The sequence below is a fragment of the Aspergillus versicolor genome (genome assembly GCF_001890125.1).
Source record: "Aspergillus versicolor CBS 583.65 unplaced genomic scaffold ASPVEscaffold_1, whole genome shotgun sequence".
Classification (NCBI taxonomy): Eukaryota; Fungi; Ascomycota; class Eurotiomycetes; order Eurotiales; family Aspergillaceae; genus Aspergillus; species Aspergillus versicolor.
The window spans coordinates 203,949-221,652 of record NW_024467524.1 but is presented as its reverse complement, the minus strand read 5'-3'; the positions used below and the strand labels follow the sequence as shown (position 1 = coordinate 221,652).

General features: G+C 51.7%; 7 protein-coding genes across 7 annotated transcripts; 3 read left to right on the top strand and 4 right to left on the bottom strand.

Annotated features, from left to right (window-relative positions):
• Positions 1-756: 756 nt before the first annotated feature.
• ASPVEDRAFT_180912 (uncharacterized protein) lies at positions 757-3,202 on the bottom strand. Its single transcript, XM_040808867.1, has 7 exons — positions 3,142-3,202; positions 2,870-3,093; positions 2,658-2,823; positions 2,538-2,612; positions 1,963-1,976; positions 1,321-1,898; positions 757-1,258 (listed from the first exon to the last, which is right to left on the bottom strand). Exons 1-7 carry the CDS (start codon positions 3,175-3,177, stop codon positions 834-836), a joined length of 1,518 nt encoding a protein of 505 aa, XP_040661606.1. The 5' UTR covers positions 3,178-3,202; the 3' UTR covers positions 757-833.
• A 161-nt stretch (positions 3,203-3,363) lies between these two features.
• ASPVEDRAFT_22880 (tyrosine-protein phosphatase) lies at positions 3,364-4,287 on the bottom strand (the record flags this gene model as incomplete). Its single annotated transcript, XM_040809506.1, has 2 exons — positions 3,364-3,707; positions 3,759-4,287. The coding sequence occupies 2 exons, from the start codon at positions 4,285-4,287 to the stop codon at positions 3,364-3,366; spliced, it is 873 nt and encodes a 290-aa protein (XP_040661605.1).
• A 289-nt stretch (positions 4,288-4,576) lies between these two features.
• ASPVEDRAFT_119462 (uncharacterized protein) lies at positions 4,577-6,215 on the bottom strand (the record flags this gene model as incomplete). The annotated part of the gene is made up of 4 exons (XM_040805701.1): positions 4,577-4,857; positions 4,904-5,151; positions 5,194-5,427; positions 5,473-6,215. The coding sequence occupies 4 exons, from the start codon at positions 6,213-6,215 to the stop codon at positions 4,577-4,579; spliced, it is 1,506 nt and encodes a 501-aa protein (XP_040661604.1).
• Positions 6,216-7,978: 1,763 nt separating this feature from the next.
• ASPVEDRAFT_206226 (uncharacterized protein) lies at positions 7,979-9,989 on the top strand. The gene is made up of 8 exons (XM_040809436.1): positions 7,979-8,338; positions 8,386-8,586; positions 8,628-8,713; positions 8,763-8,806; positions 8,851-9,272; positions 9,317-9,516; positions 9,560-9,688; positions 9,733-9,989. The coding sequence occupies exons 1-8, from the start codon at positions 8,242-8,244 to the stop codon at positions 9,928-9,930; spliced, it is 1,377 nt and encodes a 458-aa protein (XP_040661603.1). The 5' UTR covers positions 7,979-8,241; the 3' UTR covers positions 9,931-9,989.
• An 809-nt stretch (positions 9,990-10,798) lies between these two features.
• On the top strand, positions 10,799-12,456 carry ASPVEDRAFT_35148 (uncharacterized protein). Its single transcript, XM_040810936.1, has 6 exons — positions 10,799-11,054; positions 11,098-11,476; positions 11,523-11,640; positions 11,685-11,749; positions 11,801-11,831; positions 11,876-12,456. Exons 1-6 carry the CDS (start codon positions 10,884-10,886, stop codon positions 12,201-12,203), a joined length of 1,092 nt encoding a protein of 363 aa, XP_040661602.1. The 5' UTR covers positions 10,799-10,883; the 3' UTR covers positions 12,204-12,456.
• Positions 12,157-13,779, bottom strand: ASPVEDRAFT_35147 (uncharacterized protein). Its single transcript, XM_040810935.1, has 3 exons — positions 13,056-13,779; positions 12,887-13,012; positions 12,157-12,842 (listed from the first exon to the last, which is right to left on the bottom strand). The coding sequence occupies exons 1-3, from the start codon at positions 13,431-13,433 to the stop codon at positions 12,339-12,341; spliced, it is 1,008 nt and encodes a 335-aa protein (XP_040661601.1). The 5' UTR covers positions 13,434-13,779; the 3' UTR covers positions 12,157-12,338.
• A 1,242-nt stretch (positions 13,780-15,021) lies between these two features.
• Positions 15,022-17,653, top strand: ASPVEDRAFT_871257 (uncharacterized protein; the record flags this gene model as incomplete). Its single annotated transcript, XM_040817984.1, has 1 exon — positions 15,022-17,653. One exon carries the CDS (start codon positions 15,022-15,024, stop codon positions 17,494-17,496), a length of 2,475 nt encoding a protein of 824 aa, XP_040661600.1. The 3' UTR covers positions 17,497-17,653.
• Between the last annotated feature and the right edge of the window lie 51 nt (positions 17,654-17,704).

Sequence of the window (17,704 nt, the reverse complement as noted above, 5' to 3'; positions counted from 1 at the left end):
ATAAATTATAGTTTTCTACGAATAGACATATTCATGAGGATATATTTCCATTATAATGAATCTTGAAGTTGCCGTTGTAGTCGATGGTACGTGTGTTGAAGAATTGGCCGTGCACAATAAAATCACGTGGATATCAGCCAATAAATTGCGATGAACTGATCTGCATTCGATTATTACTGGATTACAGTCACGTGCAGTACCCACAGTGAGACTCAAGCCTTTAGGACACGACCTGGAGGGATCGAGGGCATCGCACAACTATGGATAAATTGTGATAGCGATTAAGATCGTCGTCTGTGATGAGATACCCTGGAAACTCTCAACGTTACATAACGAGCGCCACACAGATGATGAGGAACTCAATAACCCCAGCTCTGCCTATTTTTGGACTTGGGTTGGAAGATGTTCGACACTGCAGGCGATCCTGCATGAAACCTTCCTGTGACAGGCGAATACCTTCTGCATCCTGCAGCCAGGATCGAAGCGTTTGAAACCCCCTGGCGGGAAGAAGGCGTAAACAAACCGGGCCCTGGAATGCTGAGCCCCTGCGTTGCGGCTCGGAATGTTCCGTCGATGGATAGCTGAGGTGGATGTCGATGAGAGCAGGTCACCCCAGTCTCTGTGGATGGGAAAGAATATCAGTATTATTGTTGCTGTGATTGAGTATGGTGTGCAAGATATTGGCATGTAGTGGATTGCAAGAAGTCCATACTTACATAGACTGGATGAGTCGATGCTGGTTTGCCGGCAAGGGATGGACATCACAGTAGGTAGTTTGAATATATATTTGCACTTATACATACACCCGTATAGGCACTGTAGCTAATAGGTAATTACAACTTTGCCTTCTGACCTCCAACCAAGGCAGCAACATCCCTCGCAACCCCCCAAGAAAGCTCATATCCTCTCCCACCAGCACCATACCCATGAACAATCCTCCCCTGCAGCCCATCAACATCCACCTCCTCAACCTCAATCCTAACCCCCCCTTCCCTCGCCGGCCTCCGGCCAACGATATCCCGAATCACGTCAAACCGGCCCCCACTCTCCTCCGTAAAGGGGAACCACTTGGCCGCGTTCCGCAGCAGCGTCTCCCTGGTCTGCAGCGACGGATTCGGGTCCCAGTTGTGCGGCTGCTTCGTGCCCCCGATGATCGTGCCGCCTTCGAGCGGCCGCGGAACGCAGAACGACCAGGTGCCGTCGCTGTTCTGGCGGGTTAGCGTTACGCTGCATGGATTTCGGACCAAGCATGTTTGGCCTGAATTATTAGCCTACTTCCATAAAGCTTTTAATGACAATTAGAGAAGAATGGTGTAATACCCCGAATGATAAAGGCCTTGTCATCGCCGAATCCCGTCCCGGAACAATTCACGACGGTTTGCACATTCCGCGCGAGATAGAATGCCTCTTTCGGATTCGCTAGCGTATATGTCTGAGTCTCTCCACCGCGCAGGATAAATCTCCGTAGTAGGTACGCGCAATACACAGGCGAGTTGATGCAGAACGTACGGTACTCGACGCCCCACTTTACACCGGATGGTAATTCCTCAGCTGGGAGTTTGCGGAACCCATCGAGGTGCGCGTAGTTGTCGAATACGGACTCATCCAGATATTCAGGCGGTGGGTTCTCGAGGTGTTCGACGGCGTCGGTGAGGGAGACGCCTGAGGCCGGGTTGGTCGCTTCAGTGCGGAATTGGGTGTAGCTGTATTGGGCTTGGGATTCTTCGCGGATGGCCTGTGGGGTGTGTCCTGGTACGGGGCGGTAATGGGCACCGCCCCAGGGGGAGGCGTAGTTTATGGATGTTGTGGAGGGCCAGTCGCGGGCGACGAGGAGGATGTTTTGAGATGGGTGGGATTGTTGGATGGTGAGTGCGGTGGTGAGGCCGAGGACGCCGGCGCTGTTGTTAGAAGTTTAGAACTGGTCTGGAGTAGGAGTAACTACTGGACGCACCCGATCACGACGATGGTTTCTTTTTCTGACATGATTAGTTTGTTTCAATGAGGATGACTGGAGAGATGAGGGGATTAAATAATCCCCGCATCCAGAGTTGAACTGCCGATTCTCGGTGACTCAGAGTTGGAGTCGGAGACAGAGCTTAATCTCTTGTCGTATACGATGTCGTTATACGACACTGCCATTCACACGATTACAGACTTCTACAACGGAATTCTACAAGGACTGGCTACACTGACTGGGTAATACGACGAGAATCGGAAGATTCCATTATTCTATAGAAAGCGATAAAACTCCTTTCGAGCATGATCGCTATGCGGTGGCTCGTCCTGCAATCGGCTACAAATTATCCATGTCGTCTTCGGTGCGACGGGGCCAGCCTCGTATACGGGCAAACCGTGCGAGATCGCAAGAACTTCTCCGATGACCGCAGGACCTGAACTGCACGCTGCAGGGTGGGAGTGGGAGCCAGCACCCGGGGTATATTGTAGGTGGTTGAGGTTATAGTCGTAAGTCATTAATCCAGCGCGTCCGGCAGTTTCTCGATGGTGAATTTTCCGCGCGCGACCTTCATGATCGGAACACCGGGGATCTTGCGGAGTCGGCGGCACAGGTCTTTATCGTTTGTTCCGACGATGTAGATTCGGTGTTTCGATACCTGGCTACATTAGCACTGTGTTGGACTTCTTGGGTGGAGGCTTACTCTGTCGACAAGGCAGTCATCGGCGTAGGTGCCCTTGTGCGAGCACTTGACTCTCTCCCATCTCGGATCCTTGGCTACCCGCAAGGCTAGTCGGTATTTATCGCCCAGCTTTTCCAATTCCGCAATCGTGCAGTCTGTAAACGTCGGGATACACTTCGCATACAACCTGGTCATGTAAGAACTTATCCTAAATCCAATACCCAGGTACATACAGATCCATCATGGCCGGGAGCAAATCAAGCTTCGCCCGAATAGCGTGGGAGACAAAGTTGGTATCGACCAGGATACGGTACGGAGGACCGAGGGCAGTATTGGCAGCAAAGAACATGTTCGTAGGGGCCTGGACATGGCGGGCGACTTCATCGGGTTTCTTCTCCTTTGGTTTTTCGGGCGCTGGCTTGAGTCGTTCGTCGCGGGCTTTGATCGTGCGCTTCATCTGCGGGGGGGTCAGTGATTAGACTTGAAAAGTGTTGTCATTACCCACTTGCGCGAACTTCTTGGTTTTCTTTGCGACACCCATTGTGATGGCTGGTGTTAGGAATGCTTGTACTCGTTAATTGAAGATTTATTCAACTGCTGATAAGAAAAATATTTCGGGCCGATTCCGCCGATCACATGATCAAGTAAATGCATAAACCTTGCACAAATCTAGATTAGGAAACAGTCTATGCATAATGCATAACTGCCATACGGGCAGTATTCTATTCTAAATACATGAGTGACTGTTCAATGCGAGATTCCGTTTCATGGTAGCGATATCAGACTCCGAGAACCCCAGACTCTTCAAATACCCGACCACGCCTCCATGCTGCCCATCAAGAATGTTCAGAAACCCAGCCATCCCGTTCGCGTGCACGCCCCAGAGAACCAGCAGAACTGGGTTATTCCACGCCGACTCGCCGTACAGACTCTTCATCATTGTCAGTAGAGCCTCGCGACCGGGCTCGAGTCCAACCCGGGTCAGCGTGAAGTCGTGGATGATGGCTTCGTCGGCGCTCCCTGCCAGACGGTGGATCAGGGCCGCCAGGACGCCGGTGCGGTCTTTTCCGGCTGTTTGTTTTATTCGTTAGCAACGTGTATACAATGAATGGATAGACAAACCGGAGCAGTGGAAGAGAAAAGGCTTCTCCGGTTCATCGCGGATATGCTCAAAGACGGCCTTGTAGACCGGCGCGTGCGAGGTGAGATAGGTCGTGTACATCTGCACCAGCGCCTCGGTTGATTTCTCCGGATCGGACGGAGGGGCCGTCGCTGAGTTTGGCGGCTTCCCACCCAGTGTATCCGGGATCCAGACGACTTGGACGCCGTCGATGACGGGACTCGGCTTCTTGGTGCGCTCGTCGGGCCGACGCAGGTCGTAGATCTTTTTGATCCCGAGGGTGTTGAGAGCTGTTACGCCATCTGGGGTGAATTCTGGGGCTGGGGCTGCTGAGCGGTAGGCGAGGCCTGGGCGGAGGACTGCTGGGGATGGAGAGGTGGGAATGGTTGCGTTGCTGATGTCGCGCAGGTTGAAGATGCCCGGGACGGTGCTGAAGGGGGCTTGCGAGATGATTTCGGCGACTGCTTCAGCGGGCAGGGCTGTTTGGATGTCGGTTGCCAGCAGCTCTTGCAGATTGTAATTCGACCCCATGATGCAGTTATTTAATAAAATGGTGTACTGTTTCGAATTTATGAAGAGAACAGGGGAGATCCTGGCAGGAGTTGCAGCTGAAGGGGATTTGTACCAATGCGCTACTCGACGTATATCGCCCGATCAGGCAATGTCGTATCCAGCCAAGTAGCTAACTCGAATAAGAGGAGTCTAGAATTTGTACGATGTCTCGCTTTGACTCATCTTGTCAGCGCCGAGTGCGGGGCATTAACAGATGAACCTCGGTTGTCAGTGGAGCACAGCTGATCTCTTTATATAGTGAGTATAACTACTCATTCTTCTTCCCTACAAACCCTCCACCCCGTAACCCAAAATAACTAAACCCGCAAACCACCACCATCGCCGCAAACATCAGCCAGTACGCCGCCCGGAACCCTTTCAACGTATCCTGTCCTGAATGTTCCGTAACAGAGGCAGCAATGGCAGCGCTCACAGCCAGTCCAACCGAGTTTCCAACCTGCGAGACGGAGTTGAATACGGCCCCCGCAAGAGCTTGGTTCTCGCCCGGGTAGGCGCGGGATATTATCAGGTTGGAGACTGTGAAGAGTACTAGAGACCTGTTAGAAGGGTGAAGAATAAATAAAGGAATACGCACCATCTGCGTGGATAGGGCTGAGAAACATGGACACGAATGCACCGCGCCAGTACACCCAGCTTGGCTTTATGAGTGCCATAAGCAGTGGGGAGACTGTGCTGATTACAGCGGAGACAAAGACCAACTGGCCCACGGAGATTTTATCCACTGTATACCCGGTGAAAATGTTGGTTGTTGCACCTGCTACCACCATTGGGAGGAACATGAGCGATGAAGACAGGGCGGAGTGGTGCTGGATTTCTTGGAAGCTGAATTCGTTAGCTAGGCTAGGATGCAGGTGATGGACGCACTATAGAGACGTAAAGTACTGCAGGGCATTGAGCTCTGCCCAGGCAAAGAAGACGATAATGCAGGTCGCGCTGAACAATTTGCTCTTCCAGAGACTGTTGGGGATGAGCGCTGGCCGGCCGTGTTTCTCCTGCCATCCAACCCATACGACAAACGTCGGTAGGAGGACGATGGATACCGCGAAGAGAACGATGATGTACGTCTCTTGTAGATTGTGGTAGTTCTCCGTGATTTTACTATACCTCTCGTTAGTGACGCCGAGAATCCAAGAGACGACTTACGCGAGAACGAAAGAAAGCAACGCCAGCGAAACACTGATAATCGGCGCCCCGACCCAGTCGATATTCTTCAATCCTTGGAGAACAGACCCAGACATCGGCCTTTCCTGCGGGAGGGACCAGAAAGCAAGAGCGGAAAGCAAACCGTTGATGATAGCACTGATATAGTATCCAAACCGCCACCCGATCGAATCCGCAAACACACCACCCAGTATCAACCCCACCGAGTACCCCAGCGGCTGTCCCATACCCATAGACGCAAAGCCCAGGTTGCGAGCCTTACCAGGTGGGAAAGTGCGCGTCATCAGACTCACGGCACAAGGGAGACACATGGAAACTGCAATCCCAAGAAGAGTCCGGAAGGCGATGAGCTGGTTACCGGTTTGAGCCAGACCGCAAGCTAGTGTGAAAGCTGCAAAGAGGAGACTCCCTGTTAGCCAGACGCGCTTATCGCCGACGACGTCTGCAACGGCGCCGAATATGAGGAGTGTGCACCCGGCGGCGAGGGCGTATACTGCTGCTGGCCACAGCAGGATCTCGTGGTTTAGGCCGAGGTCGGGGGCCATTTGGGGGAGGGCGACGGTGAGGATGCCCGAGCCCATGGTGTTTAGGAAGCTGACGCCGGATAGGGCTACCACGGCTGTTATGGCTTGCGCTTTGCTGGGTTGTGGTGTGGCATGGTTCTGGACTGTCTTTGCAGTTGTGGTGTGGGTTTCCTGAAGGACGATTTCTTCTGTTTGGGACATTGTGAGTTACACCCAGAATAAGTTGCATTAGTTATTGCTTTACAGGAAAGCGACTGAGTTTATAGTCGTGCCTCACGGAATCAATTCCGACGGTTGGTAAGCCCGCCGCTTACTCTGTTCGCATAGCATCTTGTTATCTACCGACCAGCATGATGGCTATATGAACAGGCATTCCGCAACTGCACAGAATTGATGAAATCTTCATCACGGATCAAATTTGAATTCCATCAGGATTCCTTAGTTTGAGGACTAAGTCGGTAAAACAGGATGCGCTCTTCAGGATACTAACACCTTAGTATTGTCCCATGTCCTTCACCATCAACGCCATAGTGCAAAGCGACTGATGCCTCTGTTGAATTGACCTTGTCGCCAGAAGCGATATCGACAAAAGATAGCATGTTTGTGCCTGACCTGTGTCGGGAGTCTCGAAGATCCTTAAACTGGAATGCGCATTCCCTGGTCCACCAAGACGCGGTTGAATGGCAGCGACGCGTCTCACTTCATATCAATTACAGAGGGTACAGACAGTACATAATGAAAATATTCAAGCCCTCGTACTTCATAGAGCAGCTCGTATACGCGATTGTTCAACTCATGCGGGTCGCCAACGAGCTTCTAAAGCTATACCATCCAGCATCAAACGAACGCCGGCTTTTTCCGGCGGTATAATCAAACTTAAAAATGAGTTGCAATATTCCACTCGCAGCTAAAGTCACTTCTGGATGCACTGCCTGGTTAAATTGGCATTTAGTTGCATCAGCGCTAAGCTGCGCGCAACCCTGCACGGCCTATCAACTGCGACAACAAGGACAACTTGCATGATCACTCCCCCCTCTGCATGAGGTATGGTACATGAAAAGAAAAAGATAGGCACTAGTGGCACTGCCCCGCACTGAGCTGTCTCTGGAGGTTCGTCCCGTTCGAGTACCGAACCCATCGGAGTAGAAATGCTATCTACCATGGATTATGGGCCGCCTACAACGACTTCAACTTCCCACATCGTCTGGGCAACTCACACTCTATCCTAGCTTACAAAGAAAGACAATAATGCGGAGCTGCTGGACGATGCCGACCAAGACTCGGAAGACGACACTGACAATGCTGAGATAAATGATTATGAGACAGACTGCGGGACAGCGAAAGCGGCGATTCTATCAGGATTCAGAGAGTCTGTTAGACGGAAGTTTCCACCTTGTATTGCTCAGATATTCTCGTAGTGTAAGGCATGGGATGTCGCCCTCCGTTGAAGAGAGCCTGGTACATGATCCAGATATATACAACAAGTAGATGAGGGTTCTCCGGTGTGCGCTGTTTGTATTGCCGGAACTCAGCGCCGGCATTGTCCTTCCCGGTGTTGAGACTGGCGAAACTGGGATCCAGAACACCCCATTTACTACGCAGCAAACGAATAGAAGAACTGCGTCGGCTTCCCAACTGCGCTGAGAAAACAGCGGGAATGCAAGTATTCTGAATGGCAAGAGGCCAGAAGCCAAGCTCATGGGAATAGACAGGTAGCTGTATATCGCGGAGACACTCTAGCTCGTACTCGTATCAGACATCAGGAATTGCAACGATGGCATACAGACGCGTGGCGGGAGACATCAGGGAACCCCGCATTTGGCCGACCTTTTCCAGCCCCGAATGTGAGTGCCCATGGGGAATGGGGGAGAGGGTGAGCCGAGGAACAGACTAAATTAGCGGCGCTCCTGGTGCTCTCTAGGGTTGGCGCTATGGAGGCAAATGCTTGATGGTCTGGTCACACGGCAAAACGCAACGCTGCGTTGGACAGGGGGTTGAACACGGGTCAAATGAACCCGAGGTGGCCATTCACGTTGTTTTATTTGTTGGCCCCCCTGGTTCGATACCCCGGGTCTAGTATGTTTTGTTGTTCAATGCCGATGGTGCAGCCGACTTCGCCGTGCATTCTCCCGAGATGGACTACTCCGTGGACCTGCCTGGCATATAAGCCAGTTTTTTCTGAGTCTGCACCCCGTACGATACTGAAAAGTCCATACTGACCGTCGCCATGGGCTGCTACAAGCGCAAGATCACCGTCAACGACAATGCCGTCACGAGTGCGGTCAACCTGACACTGCGCCAGTCTCTGCTACCAAATGCGCTAGGTATTTATTTCAACATGAAGCATGGCGTGCACTGCTAACAGGTTTAGTTACAATCCTGTTCTTCCTCTGGGGTTTCGCATACGGACTGCTCGACGTGCTCAACTCGCACTTCCAAACCACGTTAAACATCACCGCCAGCAAGTCCAGCGGTCTACAGGCGTCGTACTTCGGGGCGTACTTTGTCTGCCCGTTGACCATCTCGGGATGGATTAATCGCAGATTCGGGTTTCGGGTGACGTTCATGGCAGGTGAGTATCTTCCGACAATCGCTGGCGTCGCTGACCACCAGGCCTGGCAACTCTTGCCGTCGGATGCCTTCTCTTCTGGCCGAGTGGCGTGAAGAAATCGTTCGGTGGATTTTGTGGAAGCATGTTTGTACGTTCCGTTCCCCTGATTATAGAATTGATTGATTCTGATCATTCAGGTCGTCGGAGCAGGTCTTTCAACCCTTGAAACCGCCGCAGACCCGTACGCAGCCCACCCGATGAGTATAGGACCAGCTAACAGTGTAGATTCCTCGCCATTTGCGGACCCCCTCGATACAGCGAGATCCGACTGAACCTCGCCCAAGCCGTCCAAGGCGTCGGGACATTCGTCGCGCCCCTCCTTGCAACCCGGGTCTTCTTCCAAAATACGGTCGACACAGACCAGGGTCTCAAGAATGTGCAGTGGGTATACCTCGGTGTAGCCGGCTTCGTCGGGCTGTTGATAATCTTATTTCTGCTCGCCCCGTTCCCTGAAATCACCGATGCGGACCAGCAGGCGCTTGAGAGCATGATCCACGATGGCGAAGAGGAGAGTCCGCCGCTGAAGAAACAGTATAACCTGTTCCTCGGCGTTTGGAGCCAGTTCTGCTATGTCGGGGCGCAGATTGCCCTCGCAGGGTATTTTATCAACTTCTGTCTCGAGGCGGGTTATTCGTCTGCTATGTCTTGTATGTTGTCTGTCTTTAATAGGTGATGCGTGCTAATGGAATAGCCGATCTGCTTGCCATCGCGCAGGGTCTGTATGCGGCCAACAGGTTCATCGCGACCGGGTTGATGATGATGAAGGCGTTCAAGCCGCGGTATATGCTGACGGTGTACTTGGGTCTTTGTATTGTCTTTGCAATCGCCGCAATGAACACGAATGGCGCGGTGTCTGTCGCGCTCTGCATTCTTGTCTTCTGCTTCGAATCGGTATTTCCACTTGACAACGTTGGTGATAAAGCTAATATTGTAGTGCTGCTTCGCAACGATCTTCTCCCTCGCCCTGCGCGGTCTCGGGAGACATACAAAGGTCGGAGGATCGTTCCTCGTCGCTGCGATTTCAGGAGGGACCGTGTTCCCTCCGATGATGGGTGCTGTTGTGGTATGTAAACCATTCTTGGTGGTGAGGAATGCTGACGCAGGTAGACGAACAAAAACGCGCACCTGGCGATGGCGATCCCGATGATGGGGTATATTCTGGCGTTTATCTTTCCGGTTTATGTGAATGTTTTTAAGAAGGATTCGATGGATATGCACCGCAATACTGCGATTAATGTTGATGTGCCTGTTGGGAAGGATGTTGAGCTGGAGCGTGCGGATGCCGAGGAGCGTCACACAAACTGAGATGCCAAGTATTGGGATGTCTGGTCTGATGGGGTGGTTTGGTAGTTTGAATACTATTCTGGTTGCCCCTACTTCTAGTACGAATGACCAGAGGTCCATAGTCTGAAACTATTGAATTTCAACTATTCTCCGTACAACAATTGTGTTGCAGGTAGAGTGGCAGTCCACCGTGCTGGCACACGAGGTGCAGGGGTGGTGAAGGTGCCTGACATGAAGTTGATAGATCATTTTATCTGCATCCATTCTCCCGCGCTGAGCTGTGGAAATGCAACTGACTCGTGCGAGGACACCGAATTAGGGCTTGACCGCTTGACAGAATCTGTTCGCTGAAGCCAAGTCCGATCTCGATTGAATTCTACGAGCTGACCATTCAGACACACTGAAATGAATCCGGCATTTGGAATCCTGCGGCCAAGTCAGACCAATGTTTTTGTTCCTGCAAGGATGGGCGAATCACTCTGGTGGGGATTGGGCTGGTCGAAGAGTCGTGGCCCAATGGAGCAGTATATTCTTTTTACTTTGACTATGGCAAGGTGATACAGCCGTCTAGCGCGTTGTGCGGGCGGCCATTATGCTGTATACAATTCTCAATATCTGTCAAGTTACTATTAGATCGAGTTGCCTGGCATACTGACAGTGCGATCACACAAGTCCGCCACGACTTGCTACACGTGTGATCTGCAGACGGACTCGATGAGTCTAATAATCGAGATCCACAACCCTGTCAACTGCAGATCCGGTCCACAGCGGGATCTTCGACTGGAGGGAATGGCCTGCGATTGTTGGTTGATCCCAGTCGTCGGGTCCTGTCGTATCTGGCCTGCTCACCGACGAGAGAATAACCGCAAGGCTCTGTCAGTAATACTTTCTACGAATGCAGGGGACGATACACTCGATGCCAGTCTCAAACACCTGAGACTGTCGCGAAGTGCACGTTCTCTACTACCAGCATCATGAACATGGAGAGCGGTACAGACCGTAATTCGATCTCGCAGGAGGCTCTCTATGCCACCATATGGGTGGAATATGGCATCTGTACCGTGGTCATGCTCCTCCGAGCGTACTCGCAGTTCTTCGTCCTCCGCAAGTTCACCATCGATGACTTTGTGATGCTCGGTGCCTATGTTCGTCCCCTTACACTTTATTGTGTCTATCTAACAGACCCAGGTCTGTCAAGGCGTTGCATCCGCACTCTGCACCGCATCAACACACTACGGCCTCGGGGCCAGCGTTATGAGCCTCAGCTATAGCAAGATCGTCAACGTCTTGAAATTTGTCATGATCTCGATGCCTTTTGGGGTACTTGCGCCTTTGTTCGGTCGCATCTCCTTTATCCTCTTCCTCCTTTCGTCGGTTATCACCGTCCACAACCCGCGACGGAAATGGCTGTGGGTGCTCGTCGGTCTGCAACTGGTTATCAATATAATCCCGTGCATTTTGCAGTTTACGCAGTGTCAACCGGCGAGTGCATTATGGGATCCTCTCAGCCTGATCCAGAAGTGTCAGGGTGCCGTTGTTGTTCAGAAGTATGGGTATTTCCAAGGGGGTGCGCAACTCAAGTCCATACTTCACATTGATACTGACCAGCGCAGCATTCAACGCATTGACGGACCTTATTCTGACGGTAATCGGCCTCGTCGTTATCCTCTCCCTCAAAACCCACCGCTCCAATAAAATCGCGCTTTGCTCAATTCTGTCCTTGAGTTTATTGTGCGTTCACCACCCACAGCCAGGACATACCTAACAGCGTATAGGGCCATGATCGCTGCTATTCTGAAGACAGTCCAGATCCGAATTATGAATACCTTTGAGTTTAGCCGTACGTACTGTCAAACACCGCCATTGAGTTAATGCTAACTGGAGTTTATAGAAGCCATGGGCCTCTGGGCAATCTGGTTCTTGTAAGCACCCACACCCATCTACCCAAACAATACTGACAATCCAGAACCGAAGGAACAGTCGTAATAGTAACGGCTTCTGTCCCCCGTCTACGCGCAATCGTCGTTCTTGGTCGCCAGCCAAAGTCCTCTTATACCCCTTACAATACCGCGACACCGCGGGGTCGGTCCAACAACATTAACAACAGTGCTGAGAATGGAAGCTACACTACAAAAGACCAGTCTGTCCGAAATAAGTACATTGATACACCTATTGACGAGACGGCACTCTTTGAAGAACGCGGGAGGAGCGAGGATATCCCTGACGACTTTGAGACTCTGCCTATGGAGTCGGCGACGGAGTTGATTCCCGTGAGAGGAAGGTCTGCGGTATAATGTTTAGTGTTTAGTCTTTAGGGTTGTACTGTGATTAACATGTATATTAATGAGGGTGGTTTCGGTCCTATGGATGTCTGATTACATTAAGCAATATGTTCGGCTGTCTGCCAGTCCTTGTAGGCCGAGTAGTTCCTAAATGGCCAAAACGGCAACTAATGCACCAAGAGCGCTGGATACACTGTATGGGTTGATCTTGCTCGCTGCGCCGGTGAACTCTGGACTGTCTGGTCCAGTTTCCGTTCCTCCAGAGTCCGACCCGTCCGAGCCATCCGAGCCACTGCTGGAATCAGACCCAGAGTCACCCGAGGTTGACGAAGATGACGAGTCGGAGCCCGAACTGGAATCTCCGTCTGAGGAGTCAAGGTCGGACCCTGAGCCAGATGTGCCAGAGCCGGACGCAGAGTCACTTGAGCTGTCATCACTGTCAGAGGAGCCTAGATCCAGGTCGAAGTCGAACCCGGAGCCTGAAGACCCCGAGTCGTCACCAGAACTTCCAGTCTGTGTCGCTGATGGTGAGGAGGCCGTTGTTGTAGAGCTCCCTCCGTTGTCGCCACCACTTCCACTGCCTCCACTACCGCTATCGCCGAAGAATAGATTGATGAGATACTTGATGATCTCCATTAGATAGTCGAAGAGCTGGACAACGTTAGAGAGATTGGTAATGTTGTATAGATACATACCGGAGCGATATCATTAATCAGGTCGCGTATCTGAACGGCGGTGTCGTGTGTCAACAAGATACTTGCATTATCAAGGATAGTTTTGAGCTTCTTAATCAAGTCCGAGTTGAGCAAGTCAAGCAACGTCTAGATGATTAGTCTTTAGCATTATAAATAGAGAGATACGCACTGGAAGCAGCGGTCCAAGTTGGTCCGTGAGATCCTGGATTGCATCCGAGTTCAACAGGTCAGAGATGGTCCCCACGAGGTTCTTGGTGTCCTGAGCACCCCCATCTCCCAGGAGCGAGGCAAGATTGGTGATGATGGTGTTGATATTGTCGAGCGACTCTGGCTTGATCAGGTCGAGGATTGGCTCGATGAGACCTTTGATGTTATCCACGATGTCGCCTATATCCAGTGCTCGAGTCATGAACACGTGCAGCTCATCCTGAGAGACACCGTCTACCTGGACGAGAGAGATATCGTGGTAATCCGAGCGTACCTCCGAGACGGTAGCAGTGACGACCACCGGCAGCACCAGTAGAGGAAGGTATCTTGGAATATGCATAGCGAATGGCAGGTGTCACCTCGAGGAATCAGACCAGGTCAAGAAAAGGCGGATTCTGGGGTGCATAAGCGGGTTTCATGCCCAAGATATAGCCATCTTCTCCGCTTCGCCAGCGGCTCGCTGCAGGAAACGCCGTGAGGGTCCGATGCAGGGATTACTACATGTGATGTAGTGTCCCTGTATACAGGGTCTAGCCAGTTGCTGGATAGCCTCATGATTAATCAAATCTCGACCAATGCTGAACGGAATCGATCGTAGTGGCTGTAAAATAGATTGCTGGCGGAGAATGAGGGCGGGGTGTTATGACTCTTGCGATCTGACTTCGACATGACTGACTCGAATGCGGGCGTTCAAGGAGCCAGACCAGCTTGTATAAACTGCAGGGTCTGGCCAGGTTAAATACGGACCAAGCGAGCCAGCCCTAATAAGGTCAGCACATGCCAGCCAGCATGCCAGCAGCCACGAAAAGTCACGTATCTCGGCCCGCGGAATAACGCTTGGCTAGCTTTGCATAAAACCATTTACATAAAATGTCTCAGTTACGGCATAATTGTGATATTTTTGGTTACTGCTCTATTATTTTTGTTACTGGTAATATCTGGACACACTGGCACAGACTTGCCGCAATTCGCTTTCTGTAATCCTTAGTTGACCCGCAGTACCTTGATTGGCAGGTGTTCTGTATTGGTGTTGACCTCGCCAACACGGAGATGTTTTGCCCTGGTGCACTTTGTGCATTACGCACATTATCTTGGTACATAACTGCAGAGCGCAAACGCAGTACCAGATCCAGATACACAAGCTTTACCCCTTCAGTCGCATCTGAGGTGATTCCTGCCTCATGGCTCGACCCTGGGGAAAATAAAAGAGACAAAAAAAAAAAAAAAAAAAAAAACAGAGCTGTTAGGGGTTTGTATGAAGACTACGATAGAATGTTATGATTGTTTACTTGTTTACAGATGCTTGCATGGTTATGCCCGATTTGCGAGTTTCTTGCCAGAACCGCCACTGTCTCAATTATGACTATCCATTAGCGAGACGCCGTGCAAAAACTTTTCGTATTCTTGGTACACATCCCGTCGAGATAGCAAGGACTCTACAAAGAGCAAATACACCCGGCATAGCTAACTCAAGGTGGTGCCAGAAGGAAAGGTAGAACGCCTTGCTCGCGGATGGTGGGTTGACTGACTATTGTCTTTTACAAGCTGCCACTTCACTAAGCTAAACCTAGGCGCAGTAAATAATTCATCTACTCTGTAAGGAAAATATGTGAGGTGGCTACGGCTGATTAAGCTGGACTATGCATCTATACACAACGCCCGACCTTCACACTTCACTGCTACCGTGAAGGCGGCAGTAACTATCAGCCATACTGCTAGTGAAGTTGTGAATATGTGTTACACAGAACACTCTCGCTAAGTGATAGCACAGAAATCCTCGTTTATAAATAGGGCAGCAGTTTCTGTCTGATGTGGATTATCCTGTTCTGTCTTCAAACTGAACACAGACTGATATCTTGACACTTCTATTGACACCCTACATTACATCCTCTACTTTACACTTCTACTTCAATATTCCGTTCTTTCCAATGCCTGAACGCGAGAATATGATCAATTCGGACGCCGAGAATATGAGAGAGGCCGCCCGCATTGTTGCTGCCATCGACGCCGACCTCAACACAGCCACCAACAAGAGCTCCGCCCACAAAATGGAGGCAACCATGCAGGAACATAGTCGCAACGTTGCGGCCATCGAGGCCCATCTCAAAAACACCAGCAACAAGCGCCCTGCCGTCACCATGAATCCAACCGAACAGGAACGCCGTCTCAAAATCAGAAAGATCCTGTGCAAGGCCCACAACGCCACTCGCCCACGCAACCTTTTCGAAACTCTCGTCGTGGACAGGATCACCGGGTGCCCGTTGACTGGGAAGCACATGAGCGTTAAGGAAGCCTGCGCCCTGGTCAAGGAGCAGTGGGTGAAGGAAGGCATCTGGGATCCGAAATGGAGCAAGCACGGTATTCCCTTCGGTCCCTGGAAAGCAATGGAGTACATGAACCCCCCGGGCTTTTGGGAGTGGGCCACGATGGAGCGCCAACCAATCCCTAATGGGCCGTTCCATCGGTTCCAAACGCACTTGAGCATGCTGCAACAGAGCATTTACAAGGAGAAGGGCGAGATACCACCCGACGATGTCCTAGCCACCCGCGTGCGCATGGCGTGGAAATATTGGAACATTTGGAATCGGAACTGGGGGGCTGCGCCTGGACAGGAGGCTAAGTGGAACCACGAAATCCCCCTGGAGGCGTGGCTGAAGGACGAGATGGGTGATGAGTACATCTATGATCCTGATACTGCTGTGGAAGAGTACCATGAGGCTCCTTTACCCGCGTGGTTCGCTCTGGCCAAGAAGGACCCTTCGAATGTCGACGCGGCCGGGGCCTCAACTTTACCTTCTTTGCCGTTCATTGAAAGGGACTGCTCCGGTGAGCCTCTGTATGGTATCGACAGGATCACCAAGACAAAGACTAGTGGCATCAACCGAGCTGCATTCGGCAAACGACAAGGACCGTCCATCTTCGGCAGCATAGACAGCCCATACCAGTTCAATCGGATCCGTCTGCCAAACTGGGAGGGATGGCCGCTATACCAATGCTGTCTGAAGTGTTCCCCGCATCGTTCTTCAAGGTCAGCGGGGGCCAAACTGTTGGCTTGTGGCCCATGCATTCACCATACTAACTACGACCCAAACACGGCGATAGCTGATTCATATACACTGGAAATGTCCAATACCCCTCGGCGAGCACCAGGAGGTCTCAGCTTCTCAGGGCTGATATCACCATACATGGACTGGGCGGCACTGGAAAACCCGCAAGACTTCGTTGGCAATCCCGCTGTCTGGGCCGGGGAGGGCAGGCGGGCAGCCACTCGGCGGAGGCTGGCTCAACAAGAGGCTGATAAACGCCGGGGAGACCCCGTTGGAACTGGCAACACAGCTCCCACTAATTCACACTGGCAACGTGGACTGCCTGGCCTCGCTCAAGACGACATTGGTCAACTCCCGCCAACCGTGGCTGTACCGAACTTTCAGCCATACGGGGCAATCAATGCGAACAGCTTCGATGCTCAACAATGGCTCCAGCCGTACATAGATCAACAGACAGACGCTCTCCAGGGCTACAGCTACCCTAGATGTCAAAAGGTACGCCGCCAATATCAACTCAATAGCCTTGCCACAGGCCGGAACTGGTTACAGCCCCTGGCGTACCCAACCCCAATGACAACTCAACACACGATTCCACCATTAAATACCAGACCGGCAAGTCTCGTCAACACTGATTACCATCAGAGGGCTGCTCAAGATGACAAGCTTAAGTTGCCCCCTCGCACTCGGTTCATGCACAGCTACCCCGGAAACCTGAACCCAAGGGCCACTGCATTCCAAGCTCCAGCCCAGCCCTCGGATCCCGTCTCGAAGTCCGAAAAGAACACTGACGGTAATAAGAACAAGCGTGATCGTGCTGCTGATACCGGCAGGGCAAAACTCAAGGGCCTCGACGACAAGGACCGGTCACAGCGAGCCCCCGCGCCAAAGACAGTCGTGACCACCGTACGCGTCGACGGAGGCACCGCTACCCTGGATATTGGGGGAAGGATTAATCCGAAGACTGCGAAGACAATTAATCTCCTCCGTGAGGGAGTCGTGTTGATCTGGTCCCGCAGTCCCGAGAACCCTGATGATCTGCGCATTCGTGTCAAGATCTCTCGTCCTCAGGTGTCTGATCAGGACAAGGGCGCTACTCAGAATAAGGGTACTGCTGAGGGCGCTGCTACCGAGGGCACTACTACTCATGGTACTTCCGAGCAGAAGAAAACCAATGGCGAGCCCGGTGTCACAGACGAGAAGGGTACTGTAGACGAGGGTGGTATTGCTTCCAAGAAGGGCACTACCGGTGAAGGCACTGCTCATGATGCCACCACTGACGAGGCCACCGTTGACGAGGAGCATGCCACCGATGAGAAGGCAACCGCTGAGCCAGCCGAGGACTGGGATATGCTCTAAGGTGCCGATATGATACGTGGCATTGTCCAATCCCCAGGCTCTGAAAGAAAGAAAAAGATGGGAAATATGAAAAGAAAAACCTGTCAGAAACTGCTTTGTCGTTTTGTTCGAGTCATTAATTTCAAGCTTAACTAAATGCAAGAAAAAAATATTATGCCCAAGAAGTCGAGCCGTGAAGAAGTCCATTCTGTAGAGCGTAGCTTTAGAC